The 19,222-nt window shown below is 42.9% G+C and overlaps 1 protein-coding gene across 11 annotated transcripts; it reads left to right on the top strand.

The window, feature by feature from the left end:
- The first annotated feature begins 993 nt into the window (after positions 1 to 993).
- On the top strand, positions 994 to 11,602 carry LOC110500985 (transient receptor potential cation channel subfamily M member 1). Of its 11 annotated transcripts, none has more exons than XR_005039723.1 (8): positions 994 to 1,101; positions 2,619 to 2,763; positions 5,171 to 5,376; positions 6,571 to 6,703; positions 7,520 to 7,753; positions 8,449 to 10,690; positions 10,761 to 10,824; positions 10,889 to 11,602. XR_005039723.1 is itself a non-coding variant. In XM_036963697.1 (8 exons), the coding sequence occupies exons 1-7, from the start codon at positions 1,089 to 1,091 to the stop codon at positions 9,552 to 9,554; spliced, it is 1,740 nt and encodes a 579-aa protein (XP_036819592.1). In that variant the 5' UTR covers positions 994 to 1,088; the 3' UTR covers positions 9,555 to 9,600; positions 10,335 to 11,602. The 11 variants fall into 11 exon arrangements, 3 of the variants coding, with proteins under 3 accessions (XP_036819592.1, XP_036819591.1, XP_036819589.1); XM_036963697.1 differs by having other exon boundaries at positions 8,449 to 9,433; positions 9,531 to 9,600; positions 10,335 to 11,602; XR_005039725.1 differs by having other exon boundaries at positions 8,449 to 9,530; positions 10,539 to 11,602.
- The last annotated feature ends 7,620 nt before the right edge of the window (positions 11,603 to 19,222 follow it).

Genomic DNA, 19,222 nt, shown 5'->3' with positions numbered 1-19,222 from the left:
CACCAATCCATTTAGTTACTGATCTGAAATATTGGATGGGATCCAAGCATTCTATGGCAATGGTCAGACACCAATCCATTATAAAACGGTATAGACACAACAACATCGACCAGAGATCAGACACCAATCCATTTAGCTACTGATCTGAAATATTGGATGGGATCCAAGCATTCTATGGCAATGGTCAGACACCAATCCATTATAAAACGGTATAGACACAACAACATCGACCAGAGATCAGACACCAATCCATTTAGCTACTGATCTGAAATATTGGATGGGATCCAAGCATTCTATGGCAATGGAACTTCTCTATTATAAATCAATGTGATTGGTGAGCAAACTAATGGGATCAAATTAATGTTACTGAAGTGAAAACTGAAGGGATGATTATAATTATTTTGTATTACATTGCATTCAATTTAATCAAAATGATTTTAATCAAATCCTACTCAACGGAGAGGCACGGTCCTCCTCTTGGCAGACTCATGTTGGTTATCGATTATTAGTTTTGGTTGTTGTTGTTGTATTGTTGTTCTCTTCTGTTTCTCTGATTTTTTCTCTCTCTCTTCCTTTCTCTCTCTCTCTCTCTCTCTCTGTCTCTGTCTCTCTCTCTCTCTCTCTCTCTCTTTCTCTCTATCTTTCTCTCTCTCTCTCTTCTTTCTCTTTGTCTCCCTGTCTCTCTATCTTGCTTCCTCTCTCTCTCTCTCTCTCTCTCTCTCTCTATCTCTCTCTCTCTGTCTCTGTCTCTGTCTCTCTCTCTCTCTCTCTCTTTCTCTCTATATCTTTCTCTGTCTCTCTCTCTCTCTCTCTCTCTCTCTCTCTCTCTCTCTCTCTCTCTCTCTATCTTTCTCTCTCTGTCTCTGTCTCTCTCTCTCTCTCTCTCTCTCTTTCTCTCTATATCTTTCTCTGTCTCTCTCTCTCTCTCTCTCTCTCTCTCTCTGTCTCTTTCTCTCTCTCTCTTTCTCTCTATATCTTTCTCTCTCTCTCCTTCTTTCTCTTTGTCTCCCTGTCTCTCTCTATCTTTCTTCCTCTCTCTCTCTCATCTTTTTCCACTTCCATCACATGGTTGATTGGTAGTCTATGCAATGGAAATCAATCGTAAGTATCTAATTGTACAATACACTCATACAATCCTACATGATGTACTACCACAGTACAAAATATACTGGACAAAACCAGCGTTTTGCTTTTATATCAAACGATTAAATTGATTCAGGTGAACGAATCAAATTTAGATAAATTGATTCAGGCGAACGAATCAAATTTAGATCAATTGATTCAGGCGAACGAATCAAATTTAGATCAATTGATTCAGGCGAACAAATCAAATTTTGATCAATTCATTCAGGCAAACGAATCAAATTTAGATCAATTGATGCAGGCAAACGAATCAAATTTAGATCAATTGATTCAGGCGAACAAATCCAATTTTGATCAATTGAAAAATACAGCAAATGTACAAGTTGTTTTAGCCATTCATTCTGGTGTTATTAATTCCCTGCTGGAAGGGCCCTTTGGGGTTTGCCATTCATTCTGGTGTTATTAATTCCCTGCTGGAAGGGCCCTTTGGGGTTTGCCATTCATTCTGGTGTTATTAATTCCCTGCTGGAAGGGCCCTTTGGGGTTTGCCATTCATTCTGGTGTTATTAATTCCCTGCTGGAAGGGCCCTTTGGGGTTTGCCATTCATTCTGGTATTATTCATTCCCTGCTGGAAGGGCCCTTTGGGGTGTGCCATTCATTCTGGTATTATTAATTCCCTGCTGGAAGGGCCCTTTGGGGTGTGCCATTCATTCTGGTATTATTAATTCCCTGCTGGAAGGGCCCTTTGGGGTTTGGAAAAGAGTGTTAAAAATAAAATAAATAAAAAGTTGCCATAGTAACCTATCGAAGTAATAAGACCAGATATTTTAATATATTTCACTTGGACTATATTTCACTGCTTTTGCTTAAGTAAAACTGTTTTAGAAATTCTTTGATTACCATGAAAATACTTTTAAAGAGCTGACGAAAGTCACAATTTTCTTCATGGCAAAGTACCATCTAGTAGTAGTAGTAGTAGTAGTAATAGTAGTAGTAGTAGTCATTGTAGTAGTAGTAGTAGTAGTAGTAGCAGTAGTAGTAGTAGCAGTATTAGTAGTAGGCGTATTAGTAGTAGTAGTAGTAGTAGTAGTAGTAGTAGTAGTAATAACAGTAGTAGTAGTCGTTGTAGTAGCAGTAGTAGTAGTAGTAGCAGTAGTAGTAGTAGCAGTATTAGTAGTAGTAGTAGTAGTAGTAGCAGCAGTATTAGTATAGTAGTAGTAGTAGTAGTAGTAGTAGTATCAGTAGTAGTAGTATCAGTAGTAGTAGTAGTAGTAGTAGTAGTAGTAATAGTAGTAGTAATAGTATCAGTAGTAGTATCAGTAGTATCAGTAGTAGTAGTATCAGTAGTAGTAGTAGTAGTATTAGTTGTAGTAGTATCAGTAGTAGTAGTAGTAGTATCAGTAGTAGTATCAGTAGTAGTAGTAGTAGTAGTATCAGTAGTAGTAGTAGTAGTAGTATTAGTAGTATTAGTATCAGTAGTAGTAGTAGTAATATCAGTAGTAGTACTGTGGACTGACATTGAGCCTGTTTCCAGCACCATGTGGTGATAACATGTACGATGAGGATGGGAAGAAGCTGCCTCCTTGCATCCCCGGAGCCTGGCTCACTCCAGCCATCATGGCCTGCTACCTGCTGGTGGCCAACATCCTCCTGGTCAACTTACTCATCGCTGTCTTCAAGTAAGTCGTGGATCCCACTTCTGACACCAGCGTAACGGAACGGTAGGGAGCAGCACGAGGTCTGAAGTGAAGTCATAACTTTGTGGCGAGCAGTCGGTCCAATGAAAACCCTCTCCATTCAGGGTGTGATAATCACAGTCATTACAGACATTACGGACAGCTACAGTCATTACATCATGCATTATGCATTCATGTAGTTGACTGTGTTGTGGTGTTGTGTAGGAGACCTGGGGATTTAACCTGGTTCATTCATGTAGTTGACTGTGTTGTGGTGTTGTGTAGGAGACCTGGGGATTTAACCTGGTTCATTCATGTAGTTGACTGTGTTGTGGTGTTGTGCAGGAGACATTGGGATTTAACCTGGTTCATTCATGTAGTTGACTGTGTTGTGGTGTTGTGTAGGAGACCTGGGGATTTAACCTGGTTCATTCATGTAGTTGACTGTGTTGTGGTGTTGTGTAGGAGACATTGGGATTTAACCTGGTTCATTCATGTAGTTGACTGTGTTGTGGTGTTGTGTAGGAGACCTGGGGATTTAACCTGGTTCATTCATGTAGTTGACTGTGTTGTGGTGTTGTGTAGGAGACCTGGGGATTTAACCTGGTTCATTCATGTAGTTGACTGTGTTGTGGTGTTGTGTAGGAGACCTGGGGATTTAACCTGGTTCATTCATGTAGTTGACTGTGATGTGGTGTTGTGTAGGAGACATTGGGATTTAACCTGGTTCATTCATGTAGTTGACTGTGTTGTGGTGTTGTGTAGGAGACCTGGGGATTTAACCTGGTTCATTCATGTAGTTGACTGTGTTGTGGTGTTGTGTAGGAGACCTGGGGATTTAACCTGGTTCATTCATGTAGTTGACTGTGTTGTGGTGTTGTGTAGGAGACCTGGGGATTTAACCTGGTTCATTCATGTAGTTGACTGTGTTGTGGTGTTGTGTAGGAGACCTGGGGATTTAACCTGGTTCATTCATGTAGTTGACTGTGTTGTGGTGTTGTGTAGGAGACCTGGGGATTTAACCTGGTTCATTCATGTAGTTGACTGTGTTGTGGTGTTGTGCAGGAGACCTGGGGATTTAACCTGGTTCATTCATGTAGTTGACTGTGTTGTGGTGTTGTGTAGGAGACCTGGGGATTTAACCTGGTTCATTCATGTAGTTGACTGTGTTGTGGTGTTGTGTAGGAGACATTGGGATTTAACCTGGTTCATTCATGTAGTTGACTGTGTTGTGGTGTTGTGTAGGAGACCTGGGGATTTAACCTGGTTCATTCATGTAGTTGACTGTGTTGTGGTGTTGTGTAGGAAACCTGGGGATTTAACCTGGTTCATTCATGTAGTTGACTGTGTTGTGGTGTTGTGCAGGAGACATTGGGATTTAACCTGGTTCATTCATGTAGTTGACTGTGTTGTGGTGTTGTGCAGGAGACATTGGGATTTAACCTGGTTCATTCATGTAGTTGACTGTGTTGTGGTGTTGTGCAGGAGACATTGGGATTTAACCTGGTTCATTCATGTAGTTGACTGTGTTGTGGTGTTGTGTAGGAGACCTGGGGATTTAACCTGGTTCATTCATGTAGTTGACTGTGTTGTGGTGTTGTGCAGGAGACATTGGGATTTAACCTGGTTCATTCATGTAGTTGACTGTGTTGTGGTGTTGTGTAGGAGACCTGGGGATTTAACCTGGTTCATTCATGTAGTTGACTGTGTTGTGGTGTTGTGTAGGAGACCTGGGGATTTAACCTGGTTCATTCATGTAGTTGACTGTGATGTGGTGTTGTGTAGGAGACCTGGGGATTTAACCTGGTTCATTCATGTAGTTGACTGTGTTGTGGTGTTGTGCAGGAGACCTGGGGATTTAACCTGGTTCATTCATGTAGTTGACTGTGTTGTGGTGTTGTGTAGGAGACCTGGGGATTTAACCTGGTTCATTCATGTAGTTGACTGTGTTGTGGTGTTGTGCAGGAGACCTGGGGATTTAACCTGGTTCATTCATGTAGTTGACTGTGTTGTGGTGTTGTGTAGGAGACATTGGGATTTAACCTGGTTCATTCATGTAGTTGACTGTGTTGTGGTGTTGTGTAGGATACCTGGGGATTTAACCTGGTTCATTCATGTAGTTGACTGTGTTGTGGTGTTGTGTAGGAGACCTGGGGATTTAACCTGGGTCATTCATGTAGTTGACTGTGTTGTGGTGTTGTGTAGGAGACCTGGGGATTTAACCTGGTTCATTCATGTAGTTGACTGTGTTGTGGTGTTGTGTAGGAGACCTGGGGATTTAACCTGGTTCATTCATGTAGTTGACTGTGTTGTGGTGTTGTGCAGGAGACATTGGGATTTAACCCCGTTGGTAAAAAAAAACAGCTCCCTGATTGATCCGCTTTTTCCGTCCTGACCCTCTGACCAACAGCAACACCTTCTTAGAGGTCAAGTCCGTCTCCAACCAGATCTGGAAGTTCCAGCGTTACCAGCTGATCATGAAGTTCCACGACCGGCCCCTCCTCCCTCCGCCCCTCATCATCTTCAGCCACATCTACATCGTTCTGAAGCACGTCTGTCGTCGCTGCAAGAGGAGAACAGAGGGAGAGCAGGACGACAGGGACAACAAAGGACTACGTCAGTGGTTTTCGGGGATATGGGTTGACTCTGATTGGATGACTGGTTGATTGATTGGTTGACTCTGATTGGATGACTGATTGATTGGTTGACTGATTGGATGACTGGTTGATTGGTTGACTCTGATTGGATGACTGATTGATTGATTGATTGGTTGACTCTGATTGGATGACTGATTGATTGGTTGACTGATTGTATGACTGGTTGATTGGTTGACTCTGATTGGATGACTGATTGATTGATTGGTTGACTGATTGGATGACTGGTTGATTGGTTGACTCTGATTGGATGACTGGTTGATTGATTGGTTGACTCTGATTGGATGACTGATTGATTGGTTGACTGATTGGATGACTGGTTGATTGGTTGACTCTGATTGGATGACTGATTGATTGATTGGTTGACTCTGATTGGATGACTGATTGATTGGTTGACTGATTGGATGACTGATTGATTGGTTGACTCTGATTGGATGACTGATTGATTGGTTGACTCTGATTGGATGACTGATTGATTGGTTGACTCTGATTGGATGACTGATTGATTGATTGGTTGACTCTGATTGGATGACTGATTGATTGATTGGTTGACTCTGATTGGGTGACTGGTTGATTGGTTGAGTGATTGGATGACTGGGTGATTGGTTGAGTGATTGGATGACTGGTTGATTGGTTGACTGATTGGATGACTGGTTGATTGGTTGAGTGATTGGATGGCTGGTTGATTGGTTGAGTGATTGGATGACTTGGTTGATTGATTAGCTAGCTGGCTAACTGGCTGAAATGGTTTTCTGGCTGGCCCGCTGGTTGGTTGGCTGTCTGGTTGGTTGGCTGGGTTGACTGATTGGATGACTGGTTGATTGGTTGACTGATTGGATGACTCGTTGATTGGTTGAGTGATTGGATGACTAGTTGATTGGTTGACTGATTGGATGACTGGTTGATTGGTTGTGATTGGATGGCTGGTTGATTGGTTGAGTGATTGGATGACTTGGTTGATTGATTAGCTAGCTGGCTAACTGGCTGAAATGGTTTTCTGGCTGGCCCGCCGGTTGGTTGGCTGTCTGGTTGGTTGGCTGGGTTGACTGATTGGTCCTTCCGAGACCGATGTCAGTGCGTTCTACCAGGTTTCAGAAGCAGTTAAACTCCACCCACCTCGGCTCCAGCGTGTGACGTGTGTTTCTCTCTCTGACAGAGCTGCTGCTGAACGCTGAGGAGCTGAAGGCTCTGTATGACTTCGAGGAGCAGTGTGTGGAGGAGTATTTCAGAGAGAAGGAGGACGAGGAGCAGTCGTCTAGCAACGAACGCATCCGGGTCACATCTGAGAGGTCGGAGACCGGACAGCTATGGTCTTTCCTCTTTGGGGGAACTACCTACATTTAAATTAGCCTTGTAGAACTGTCTCAGTATTCGCTACAGTTATTCATATTTATTAGCAATACATTTGGTGTAATCATTTAGTAATACATTTGGTGTAATCCCAATACATTTGGTGTAATCCCAATACATTTGGTGTAATCCCAATACAGTTGGTGTAATCCCAATACAGTTGGTGTAATCCCAATACATTTGGTGTAATCCCAATACATTTGGTGTAATCATTTAGTAATACATTTGGTGTAATCCCAATACATTTGGTGTAATCCCAATACATTTGGTGTAATCCCAATACATTTGGTGTAATCCCAATACAGTTGGTGTAATCCCAATACATTTGGTGTAATCCCAATACATGTGGTGTAATCCCAATACATTTGGTGTAATCACAATACATTTGGTGTAATCATTTAGTAATACATTTGGTGTAATCATTTAGTAATACATTTGGTGTAATCCCAATACATTTGGTGTAATCCCAATACAGTTGGTGTAATCCCAATACAGTTGGTGTAATCCCAATACAGTTGGTGTAATCCCAATACAGTTGGTGTAATCACAATACATTTGGTGTAATCCCAATACAGTTGGTGTAATCCCAATACATTTGGTGTAATCCCAATACATTTGGTGTAATCCCAATACATGTGGTGTAATCCCAATACATTTGGTGTAATCCCAATACAGTTGGTGTAATCCCAATACATTTGGTGTAATCGGCAGGGTGAGTAAAGAGTTGTGGTACCATTGACTCTCCCTCCTCTCAGGGTGGAGAACATGTCGATGCGTCTGGAGGAGGTGAACGAGAGGGAGCACTCCATGAAGGCTTCCCTGCAGACGGTGGACCTGCGACTGGGTCAGCTGGAGGAGTTCTCTGGACGTATGATGAACGCCCTGGAGAAGCTGGCCGGGGTGGACCACAACGACCTGGTCAGAACCCAGTCGGGGGTCTCCTCAGTCTGCGACACGTCCTCTCTGCTCCGCCACAGCTCCATCAACAGGTTCAATAACTTCTTTAAGGACTCCAGATGAGAAAGACTGAATGGTCTGCTCTGTCATGTACAGTACAGTAGTCTAGTGTTTAATAAGGATGATGTTTACTGATGATCAGTACAGTAGTCTAGTGTTTAATAAGGATGATGAGAGGATGATGTTTACTGATTATCAGTACAGTAGTCTAGTGTTTAATAAGGATGATGAGAGGATGATGTTTACTGATGATCAGTACAGTAGTCTAGTGTTTAATAAGGATGATGTTTACTGATGATCAGTACAGTAGTCTAGTGTTTAATAAGGATGATGTTTACTGATGATCAGTACAGTAGTCTAGTGTTTAATAAGGATGATGTTTACTGATGATCAGTACAGTAGTCTAGTGTTTAATAAGGATGATGTTTACTGATGATCAGTACAGTAGTCTAGTGTTTAATAAGGATGATGTTTATTGATGATCAGTACAGTAGTCTAGTGTTTAATAAGGATGATGTTTACTGATGATCAGTACAGTAGTCTAATGTTTAATAAGGATGATGAGAGGATGATGTTTACTGATGCTCAGTACAGTAGTCTAGTGTTTAATAAGGATGATGAGAGGATGATGTTACTGATTATCAGTACAGTAGTCTAGTGTTTATGGACGATGTGAGGATGATATTTACTGATTATATATCTGTCTGTGTGTCTGTCTTTCCATCAGCTCTGACGGCTACAGTCTGTACCGGTACCACCTGGAGATGGGAGATGACACCCGATCTGAGGCTGGGGACATCAGGAGCCCTGAGAGGAAGGGGAGCCAGAGGAAGGTGGTTGAGAGGAAACGGAGTATGAGAGAAACCACGACCAGCATCACGGCCTCTGTGAAGGAGTACGGAGCCACGTTAGACGTGATGGGCCCCAGAGAGAGGAATCATTCCAGCTCCTGTGTCTCTGTCTGCGAAGGGGCGAAGGAAACCCCAACCCAGAGGCCTGAGGTTCCTACAGAGCCTTCTCCACCGCCCTGCAGCCCTGCAGCCTCGATGGACGCGGCCCTGGAGAAGGCAGGCGTGACCACAGAGAAGATCAAGCTAGAAGCAGCCATCTCATACCCTCTGGAGAGGGTCAGGTCCCTGCAGTACCAGTCACAAGAGCCCCAAAGTGACTGTCTCACCTCCAGGCCCAGATCCAGGAGCACTATGGTGTACAACCCAGCGGATGGGGGAGATGAGGGGGCTACTTGGGCCACAGACGTCAACAACCCCCTCACAGGGAATCAGGAAACGGTTACCTCCGGATCTCCGACCATGGGTCACTGGGCAGCGCGCTTCGAGTACAAAGTCCACCCCTGCCCGTTCGGCCACATGCCCAAAGTCTCCATGGAGAAGCTAGTCCCCACCACCACAGATACAAAGGACGAGGCAGAGGCCAAAGAGACAGACAGTGAACCACAGGAGCCAGGGAAGAGTCAGTCAGAGAGCAACCAAGATGGAGGTGAAGAGAAGCAGGAAGCGGAGGCTAAAGATACTGGTGGAGGCCTTCTGCTTGTGGCAGAGGACAGGATGTATCCATCACTGAGGTCTAAGAGCCTGAACACCAACCCCAGAAAAGTGAAGGCCAGAGGGGACTGGGCACAGAGAACCAAGTCAGACAGTAGTGTGAAAGACCTAACAGCTATGTTAGTAGGGACTGGGGAGACAGAGACAGAGGTAGAGACAGAGAGAGAGACTGACAGACAGTAGTGTAAAAGACCTAACAGCTATGTTAGGAAGGACTGGGGAGACAGAGACAGAGGTAGAGACAGAGGTAGAGACTGACAGACAGTGTTAAAGACCTAACAGCTATGTTAGTAGGGACTGGGGAGACAGAGACAGAGGTAGAGACAGAGGTAGAGACTGACAGACAGTATTAAAGACCTAACAGGGGTTAAAGGCCTAACAGCTATGTTAGGAGGGACTGGGGAGACAGAGACAGAGGTAGAGACAGAGGTAGAGACTGACAAACAGTATTAAAGACCTAACAGCTATGTTAGGAGGGACTGGGGAGACAGAGACAGAGGTAGAGACTGACAGACAGTAGTGTTAAAGACCTAACAGCTGTTAGGAGGGACTGGGGAGACAGAGACAGAGGTAGAGACTGACAGACAGTAGTGTTAAAGACCTAACAGCTATGTTAGGAGGGACTGGGGAGACAGAGACAGAGGTAGCGACTGACAGACAGTATTAAAGACCTAACAGCTATGTTAGGAGGGACTGGGGAGACAGAGACAGAGGTAGAGACTGACAGACAGTATTAAAGACCTAACAGCTATGTTAGGAGGGACTGGGGAGACAGAGACAGAGGTAGAGACTGACAGACAGTATTAAAGACCTAACAGCTATGTTAGTAGGGACTGGGGAGACAGATACAGCGGTAGAGACTGACAGACAGGGTTAAAGACCTAACAGCTATGTTAGTAGGGACTGGGGAGACAGAGGTAGAGACTGACAGACAGTGTTAAAGACCTAACAGCTATGTTAGTAGGGACTGGGGAGACAGAGGTAGAGACTGACAGACAGTGTTAAAGACCTAACAGCTATGTTAGTAGGGACTGGGGAGACAGAGACAGAGGTAGAGACTGACAGACAGGGTTAAAGACCTAACAGCTATGTTAGTAGGGACTGGGGAGACAGAGACAGAGGTAGAGACGGACAGACAGTATTAAAGACCTAACAGCTATGTTAGGAGGGACTGGGGAGACAGAGGTAGAGACTGACAGACAGTATTAAAGACCTAACAGCTATGTTAGTAGGGACTGGGCAGACAGAGGTAGAGACTGACAGACAGTGTTAAAGACCTAACAGCTATGTTAGGAGGGACTGGGGAGACAGAGACAGAGGTAGAGACAGAGACTGACAGACAGTGTTAAAGACCTAACAGCTATGTTAGGAGGGACTGGGGAGACAGAGACAGAGGTAGAGACAGAGGTAGAGACTGACAGACAGTATTAAAGACCTAACAGCTATGTTAGTAGGGACTGGGGAGACAGAGACAGAGGTAGAGACTGACAGACAGTATTAAAGACCTAACAGCTATGTTAGTAGGGACTGGGGAGACAGAGGTAGACACTGACAGACAGTATTAATGACCTAACAGCTATGTTAGGGGGGACTGGGGAGACAGAGACAGAGGTAGAGACTGACAGACAGGGTTAAAGACCTAACAGCTATGTTAGAAGGGACTGGGGAGACAGAGGTAGAGACTGACAGAAAGACAAAAAGCCTCAGACAGAACACCTGTGAATGACTTCTGATGATGTCTGACTGGCATGACTCACTGTGGAATGGAATAAACTAGCCAATGGTGTGTGGTAGAGCTGAGCAGCGCTGAACTCCTGTCTGAGACTCAGGAACGTTGCATATCTTGGTTTTTCTAAATCATCCCAGTTGATGGGGACAGCTTTGAGCGAATGGCGAAAGTGCTGTGATTATTGAGTTGTTGTTAAATGTTTTTGTTTTTTAAATGTTTATTGTTTTAAATGTATTTCATGTCGATTAATTAAGCAAATAACATTGCAGACACAGACAGCCATCTTATAAAGATAAGGGATATTTGTATTAATCTAAAAATGGAAATCATTACACAAACAAGGTAAGAGACAAGGCATAGTTTTTCCAAACATTTGTTTGATCCTTAAAAATGGGTAAAAAAAGGGACAATTATAACGACTCTGTGTAACACAGATTGAATAACGATGAATTATGAAATAAATAAAATTGTAATTATTTGAATTATACTTGTGTTGAGTATCAGCATGTCGGTCTATCTGTGAGTTAAAATGTTGTAACAGCGCCCTCTAGAGTTCAGCTGACGAAAACAAAGGACCTTAATTACATCAACAATCCACATGGGAAGAACATACAGCAGGGATGGTCAGCTCCGGTCCTCGGGCCCTGATTTATAACACACTTTTGGCCCAGTCCAAGCTGGTAAACCTGACTCTAAGAATCAACTAATCATGGGTCGCGTTCCCCTATCCAGGTGTTGTAATATCTACTATGTGTCAGCAGCTTTCTGAGACGGGGAACAACAGACAACGTCTGAGACCGGGAACAACAGCCAACGTAAATTAACGTAAATGAATAGGCCCCGCCCCGTGTCTTACCAGAGGCTGCTGTTCTCTCCTGCCGATGGAGTGTATAACCTGCCAGCTGTATGTTATTAATGTCGTCGTTCAGCCACGACTCGGTGAAAGTAGGTAGGATATACGTGCTTTCAGTTCCTCACATTTATTTTCCAGTGAGCGGTATGACGGCTGCGTGGACCCATGGTGTTTATACATGCGTACTATTGTTTGTACAGGTGAACGTGGTACCTTCAGGCGTTTGGAAATTGCTCCCAAGGATGAACCAGACTTTGTGGAGGTCTACAATTTGTTTCTGAGGTGTTGGCGGATTTCTTTTGATTTTCCCATGACGTCAAGCAAAGAGGCACTGAGTTTGAAGGTAATGAAATACATCCACAGGTACACCTCCAATTGACTCAAATGATGTCAATTAGCCTATCAGAAGCTTCTAAAGCCATTACATCATTTTCTGGAATTTTCCAAGCTGTTTAAAGGCACAGTCAACTTAGTGTATGTAAACTTCTGACCCACTGTTATTGTGATACAGTGAATTATAAGTGAAATAATCTGTCTGTAAACAATTGTTGGAAAATGTACTTATGTCATGCACAAAGTAGATGTCCTAACCGACTTGCCAAAACTATAGTTTGTTAACAAGAAATTTGTGAAGTGGTTAAAAAACGAGTTTTAATGACTCCACCTAAGTGTATGTAAACAAGTTTTAATGACTCCAACCTAAGTGTATGTAAACTAGTTTTAATGACTCCAACCTAAGTGTATGTAAACTAGTTTTAATGACTCCAACCTAAGTGTATGTAAACTAGTTTTAATGACTCCCAACCTAAGTGTATGTAAACTAGTTTTAATGACTCCAACCTAAGTGTATGTAAACTAGTTTTAATGACTCCCAACCTAAGTGTATGTAAACTAGTTTTAATGACTCCAACCTAAGTGTATGTAAACTAGTTTTAATGACTCCCAACCTAAGTGTATGTAAACTAGTTTTAATGACTCCAACCTAAGTGTATGTAAACTAGTTTTAATGACTCCAACCTAAGTGTATGTAAACTAGTTTTAATGACTCCAACCTAAGTGTGTGTAAACTAGTTTTAATGACTCCAACCTAAGTGTATGTAAACTAGTTTTAATGACTCCAACCTAAGTGTGTGTAAACTAGTTTTAATGACTCCCAACCTAAGTGTATGTAAACTAGTTTTAATGACTCCCAACCTAAGTGTGTGTAAACTAGTTTTAATGACTCCAACCTAAGTGTGTGTAAACTAGTTTTAATGACTCCAACCTAAGTGTATGTAAACTAGTTTTAATGACTCCCAACCTAAGTGTATGTAAACTAGTTTTAATGACTCCAACCTAAGTGTATGTAAACTAGTTTTAATGACTCCCAACCTAAGTGTATGTAAACTAGTTTTAATGACTCCCAACCTAAGTGTGTGTAAACTAGTTTTAATGACTCCAACCTAAGTGTGTGTAAACTAGTTTTAATGACTCCAACCTAAGTGTATGTAAACTAGTTTTAATGACTCCAACCTAAGTGTATGTAAACTAGTTTTAATGACTCCAACCTAAGTGTATGTAAACTAGTTTTAATGACTCCCAACCTAAGTGTATGTAAACTAGTTTTAATGACTCCAACCTAAGTGTATGTAAACTAGTTTTAATGACTCCCAACCTAAGTGTATGTAAACTTCCGATAAGGAAGATAACAAATAATAAGGAAGGAAACAAACAAAAAACACCCACACTGGATTTTTAAAAAAAGACAAAAGTAATTTAATTTTTATACATTATCAGTTCACACTGATCAGTTCGATATGTTACAGAGTTGACAAAAAGGAGCCGGAAGACAAGTTAACAAGCTGCTGGTACAAAGTACGTTGATAAGGAGAAAATACCTCATTTAAACATGTCTTTCAGATCTGAAGAGAAGGAACGCCAAAACAAATGGGAGGAATGCTTTCATTGTTACACCAACAGGATAGAAAACAAATGGGAGGAATGCTTTCATTGTTACACCAACAGGATAGAAAACACATGGGAGGAATGCTTTCATTGTTACACCAACAGGATAGAAAACACATGGGAGGAATGCTTTCATTGTTACACCAACAGGATAGAAAACACATGGGAGGAATGCTTTCATTGTTACACCAACAGGATAGAAAACACATGGGAGGAATGCTTTCATTGTTACACCAACAGGATAGAAAACACATGGGAGGAATGCTTTCATTGTTACACCAACAGGATAGAAAACACATGGGAGGAATGCTTTCATTGTTACACCAACAGGATAGAAAACACATGGGAGGAATGCTTTCATTGTTACACCAACAGGATAGAAAACACATGGGAGGAATGCTTTCATTGTTACACCAACAGGATAGAAAACAAATGGGAGGAATGCTTTCATTGTTACACCAACAGGATAGAAAACACATGGGAGGAATGCTTTCATTGTTACACCAACATGATAGAAAGTATTCTAGAATGTCTGCATACATCTGTATTTCCAGACATGACGCTACATGACGTTCCCATGAGGATTCATGTCCCTCGCCGTCACTGCATTACAACAACAGCTCTCTATCAGACATATCTACTACATGTAGTAACTCAAGCCTTCACGCATCGTTCCACAAAAAACAAGTGATTATTATACCGTCAGTCTCTGCCCCCCCCCCCCCCATCAGTCTCTGCCCCCCCCCCCATCAGTCTCTGCCCCCCCCCCCCATCAGTCTCTGCCCCCCCCATCAGTCTCTGCCCCCCCCATCTGTCTCTGCCCCCCCCCCATCAGTCTCTGCCCCAACCATCAGTCTCTGCCCCCCCCATCAGTCTCTCCCCCCCCCCATCAGTCTCTGCCCCCCCCCATCAGTCTCTGCCCCAACCATCAGTCTCTGCCCCCCCCCATCAGTCTCTGCCCCCCCTCCATCAGTCTCTGCCCCCCCCCCCATCAGTCTCTGCTCCCCCCCCCATCAGTCTCTGCTCCCCCCCATCAGTCTCTGCCCCCCCCCTTCCCCCGTCGTCATCTCACTACACACTATTACAATTCTTCATCCTTTTAAAGTAACTGTCCAGTGTTTACAAATGTCTATGAAATATGACCTGTAAAATGTATTAGTTTTCCTTCCAAAAATGGGTAATTAAGCACGTTGAAAAGCAGCTTTTCTGTTTGGAACGGTGTGGAGGTATCCCCAACAACAGAACGGTGTGGGCGTACCCCAACAACAGAACGGTGTGGGCGTACCCCAACAACAGAACGGTGTGGAGGTATCCCCAACAACAGAACGGTGTGGAGGTAACCCCAACAACAGAACGGTGTGGAGGTAACCCCAACAACAGAACGGTGTGGAGGTAACCCCAACAACAGAACGGTGTGGAGGTAACCCCAACAACAGAAAGGTGTGGAGGTAACCCCAACAATAGAAAGGTGTGGAGGTAACCCCAACAACAGAACTGGACAGTTCCATTAAATAAGAATGGTTTTGACCAATCAACCATGACCATCACACACAACAGGTATATGTTGAAAATGGATTGTAGTTGCTTTCTTCTGTCTTTTACAATCTTTTACAATCAGCCTGGAAATAAACATCCCGGCTTACTTTACAGTGCCGAGTACGATCTCCTTCACATTCCTTCCATCACAAAAAAAATTGTTTAAAAAAAAAAAATGTTTTCAGAAAAAAATTATGTTAGGTTTGACAGCTAGACTAACCGTAAATTAAAATAAAAAATAAATTAAATCCTATCTGGTGTGTGTTTTGTCATGACATGGAGTGGTACAGACATCAATTTACCTTCAATACACACAATCATCATCAAACTACTGACCTTTCACATGAAATATAGATCTGTTAGAAGCACCTTCAATCTGAACAGACACGCACACGCACACACACACACACACACACACACACACACACACACACACACACACACACACACACACACACACAGAGAGAAGATAAAATGCAGCAGATCAGAATAATACAACAGTGGTTTTATAAACCAGAAAGAGCAGGATGTAACAGCAGATATAAGGATATTAATATGAACTGGAAAAAGTCTCCTAATCAACATGGTTTTTGTTTGGCGATAATAAAGAGCTAATAAAATGAAACATGTAGAAAGTGGTATACCTTGTGGTTTCACAAAGCATGCTGGGAGTAAACGCCAGTGTCCAATGTCTTATCGGATACCGTATAAAAATATAATACCATAAACAACATTTGCATGAACGCACCAACGATAGAACACACGAGAGGTTTTATTTGCTTGTTGCTACTTTTCAAAAGCACTTGTATGAGTCAGTATCTGCTACCCTGGTGAATGTATGAGTCAGTATTTTCTACCCTGGTGGTTGTATGAGTCGGTATCTTCTACCGTGGTGGTTGTATGAGTGGGTATCTGCTACCGTGGTGGATGTATGAGTCAGTATCTGCTACCGTGGTGGTTGTATGAGTCGGTATCTGCTACCCTGGTGGATGTATGAGTCGGTATCTGCTACCCTGGTGGATGTATGAGTCGGTATCTGCTACCCTGGTGGTTGTATGAGTCAGTATCTGCTACCGTGGTGGTTGTATGAGTCGGTATCTGCTACCGTGGTGGTTGTATGAGTCGGTATCTGCTACCCTGGTGGATGTATGAGTCGGTATCTGCTACCGTGATGGTTGTATGAGTTGGTATCTGCTACCCTGGTGGATGTATGAGTCGGTATCTGCTACCGTGGTGGTTGTATGAGTCAGTATCTTCTACCGTGGTGGTTGTATGAGTCGGTATCTGCTACCCTGGTGGATGTATGAGTCAGTATCTGCTACCGTGGTGGTTGTATGAGTCAGTATCTTCTACCGTGGTGGTTGTATGAGTCAGTATCTGCTACCGTGATGGTTGTATGAGTCGGTATCTGCTACCGTGGTGGTTGTATGAGTCAGTATCTGCTACCGTGGTGGTTGTATGAGTCAGTATCTGCTACCGTGATGGTTGTATGAGTCAGTATCTGCTACCCTGGTGGATGTATGAGTCGGTATCTGCTACCCTGGTGGATGTATGAGTCAGTATCTGCTACTGTGGTGGTTGTATGAGTCAGCATCTGCTACCGTGGTGGTTGTCGTCGTCGTATGAGTCGGTATCTGCTACCGTGGTAGTTCTGGTCATTGTATGAGTCAGTATCTGCTACCGTGGTGGTTGTATGAGTCAGTATCTGCTACCGTGTTGGTTATATGAGTCAGTATCTGCTACCGTGGTGGTTGTCGTCATTGTATGAGTCAGCATCTGCTACCGTGGTGGTTGTCGTGGTTGTATGAGTCGGTATCTGCTACCGTGGTGGTTGTATGAGTCGGTATCTGCTACCGTGGTGGTTGTATGAGTCGGTATCTGCTACCGTGGTGGTTGTATGAGTGGGTATCTGCTACCGTGGTGGTTGTATGAGTCAGTATCTGCTACCGTGGTGGTTGTATAAGTGGGTATCTGCTACCGTGGTGGTTGTATGAGTGTATCTGCTACCGTGGTGGTTGTATGAGTGGGTATCTGCTACCGTGGTGGTTGTATGAGTCCGTATCTGCTACCTGGTGGTTGTATGAGTCAGTATCTGCTACCGTGGTGGTTGTGGTCATTGTATGAGTCAGTATCTGCTACCGTGGGGGTTGTGGTCATTGTATGAGTCAGTATCTGCTACCATGGGGGTTGTGGTCGTTGTATGAGTCAGTATCTGCTACCGTGGGGGTTGTGGTCATTGTATGAGTCGGTATCTGCTACCGTGGTGGTTGTGGTCGTTTCTTCAGAAAGGGCTGTCAACTCAAATCAGTGCTGCAAACTGAGGGCCGTTTTCAGTGAATAGAATGAAAGAAAGTCTGAACTTCAAAACACACAACAACAACAACAACATTCAAGGCTTTAAAAAGACAAAGCACAGAGGCTCCTCAGTGGTTTTACGTTGAGTAGAGGCTGATCAGTGGTTTTAAGTTGAGTAGAGGCTAATCAGTGGTTTTAAGTTGAGTAGAGAATGCTCAGTGGTTTTAAGTTGAGTAGAGGCTGATCACTGGTTTTAAGTTGAGTAGAGGCTGATCAGTGGTTTTAAGTTGAGTAGAGGCTCCTCAGTGGTTTTAACCTTTCTGATCTCCCCATCCCGGATCCGGGTTCGTGAATACAGACTCAAGCTCATTACCATAACGCAACGTTAACTATTCATGAAAATCGCAAATGAAATGAAATAAATATGCTAGCTCTCAAGCTTAGCCTTTTGTTAACAACACTGTCATCTCAGATTTTCAAAATATGCTTCTCAACCATTGCAAAACAAGCATTTGTGTAACAGTATTGATGGCTAACGTAGCATTTAGCATTAACATTCAGCTGGCAACATTTACACAAAAAAACAGAAAAGCATTCAAAAAAATCATTTACCTTTGAAGAACTTCAGATGTTTTCAATGAGGAGACTCTCAGATAGCAAATGTTCAGTTTTTCCTGAAAGATTATTTGTTTAGGACAAATCGCTCCGTTTTCTGCGTCACGTTTAGCTATGAAAAAAACCCTGTATCCAGGATTGTGTAAATCTATCAGCAAGCTCATTAGCATAACACAACGTTAACTATTTATGAAAATCGCAAATGAAATGAAATAAATATGCCATCTCTCAAGCTTAGCCTTTTGTAAACAACACTGTCATCTCAGATTTTCAAAATATGCTTCTCAACCATAGGAAAACAATAATTTGTGTAAAAGTAGCTAGCTAGAGTTAGCATTTCGCGTTAGCATTTAGCGTTAGCATTAGCGTTAGCATCCAGCACGCAACATTAACAAAAACATAAAAGCCTTCAAATAAAATCATTTACCTTTGAAGAACTTCTGATGTTTTCAATGAGGATACTCTCAGTTAGATAGCAGATGCTCAGTTTTTCCAAAAAGATTCCTTGTGTATTAGAAATAGCTCTGTTTTATACATCACATTTGGCCACCAAAAAAAATCCATAAATTCAGTCCTCAAAACGCAAACTTTTTTCCAAATTAACTCCATAATATCGACTGAAAACATGGCAAACGTTGTTTAGAATCAATCATCAAGGTGTTTTTCACATATCTCTTCATTGATACATCGTTCTTGGACACATGCTTTCTCCCCTGAATCAAATGGTAAAGTGGAAGCAGCTGGCAATTGCGCACCGAATTCGACGCAGGACACCAGGCGGACACTTGGGAAATGTAGTCTCTTATGGTCAATCTTCCAATGATATGCCTACAAATACGTCACAATGCTGCTAAGACCTTGGGCGAACGACAGAAAGTGTAGGCTCATTCGTTGCGCAATCACAGCCATATAAGGAGAGAATGGAAAACAGAGCTTCAGAAATTCTGCTAATTCCTGGGTGATGCAT

This window comes from Oncorhynchus mykiss, chromosome 26 (assembly GCF_013265735.2).
Source record: "Oncorhynchus mykiss isolate Arlee chromosome 26, USDA_OmykA_1.1, whole genome shotgun sequence".
NCBI classification, from domain to species: domain Eukaryota; kingdom Metazoa; phylum Chordata; class Actinopteri; order Salmoniformes; family Salmonidae; genus Oncorhynchus; species Oncorhynchus mykiss.
This window is presented reverse-complemented; position numbering and strand designations above follow the sequence as displayed.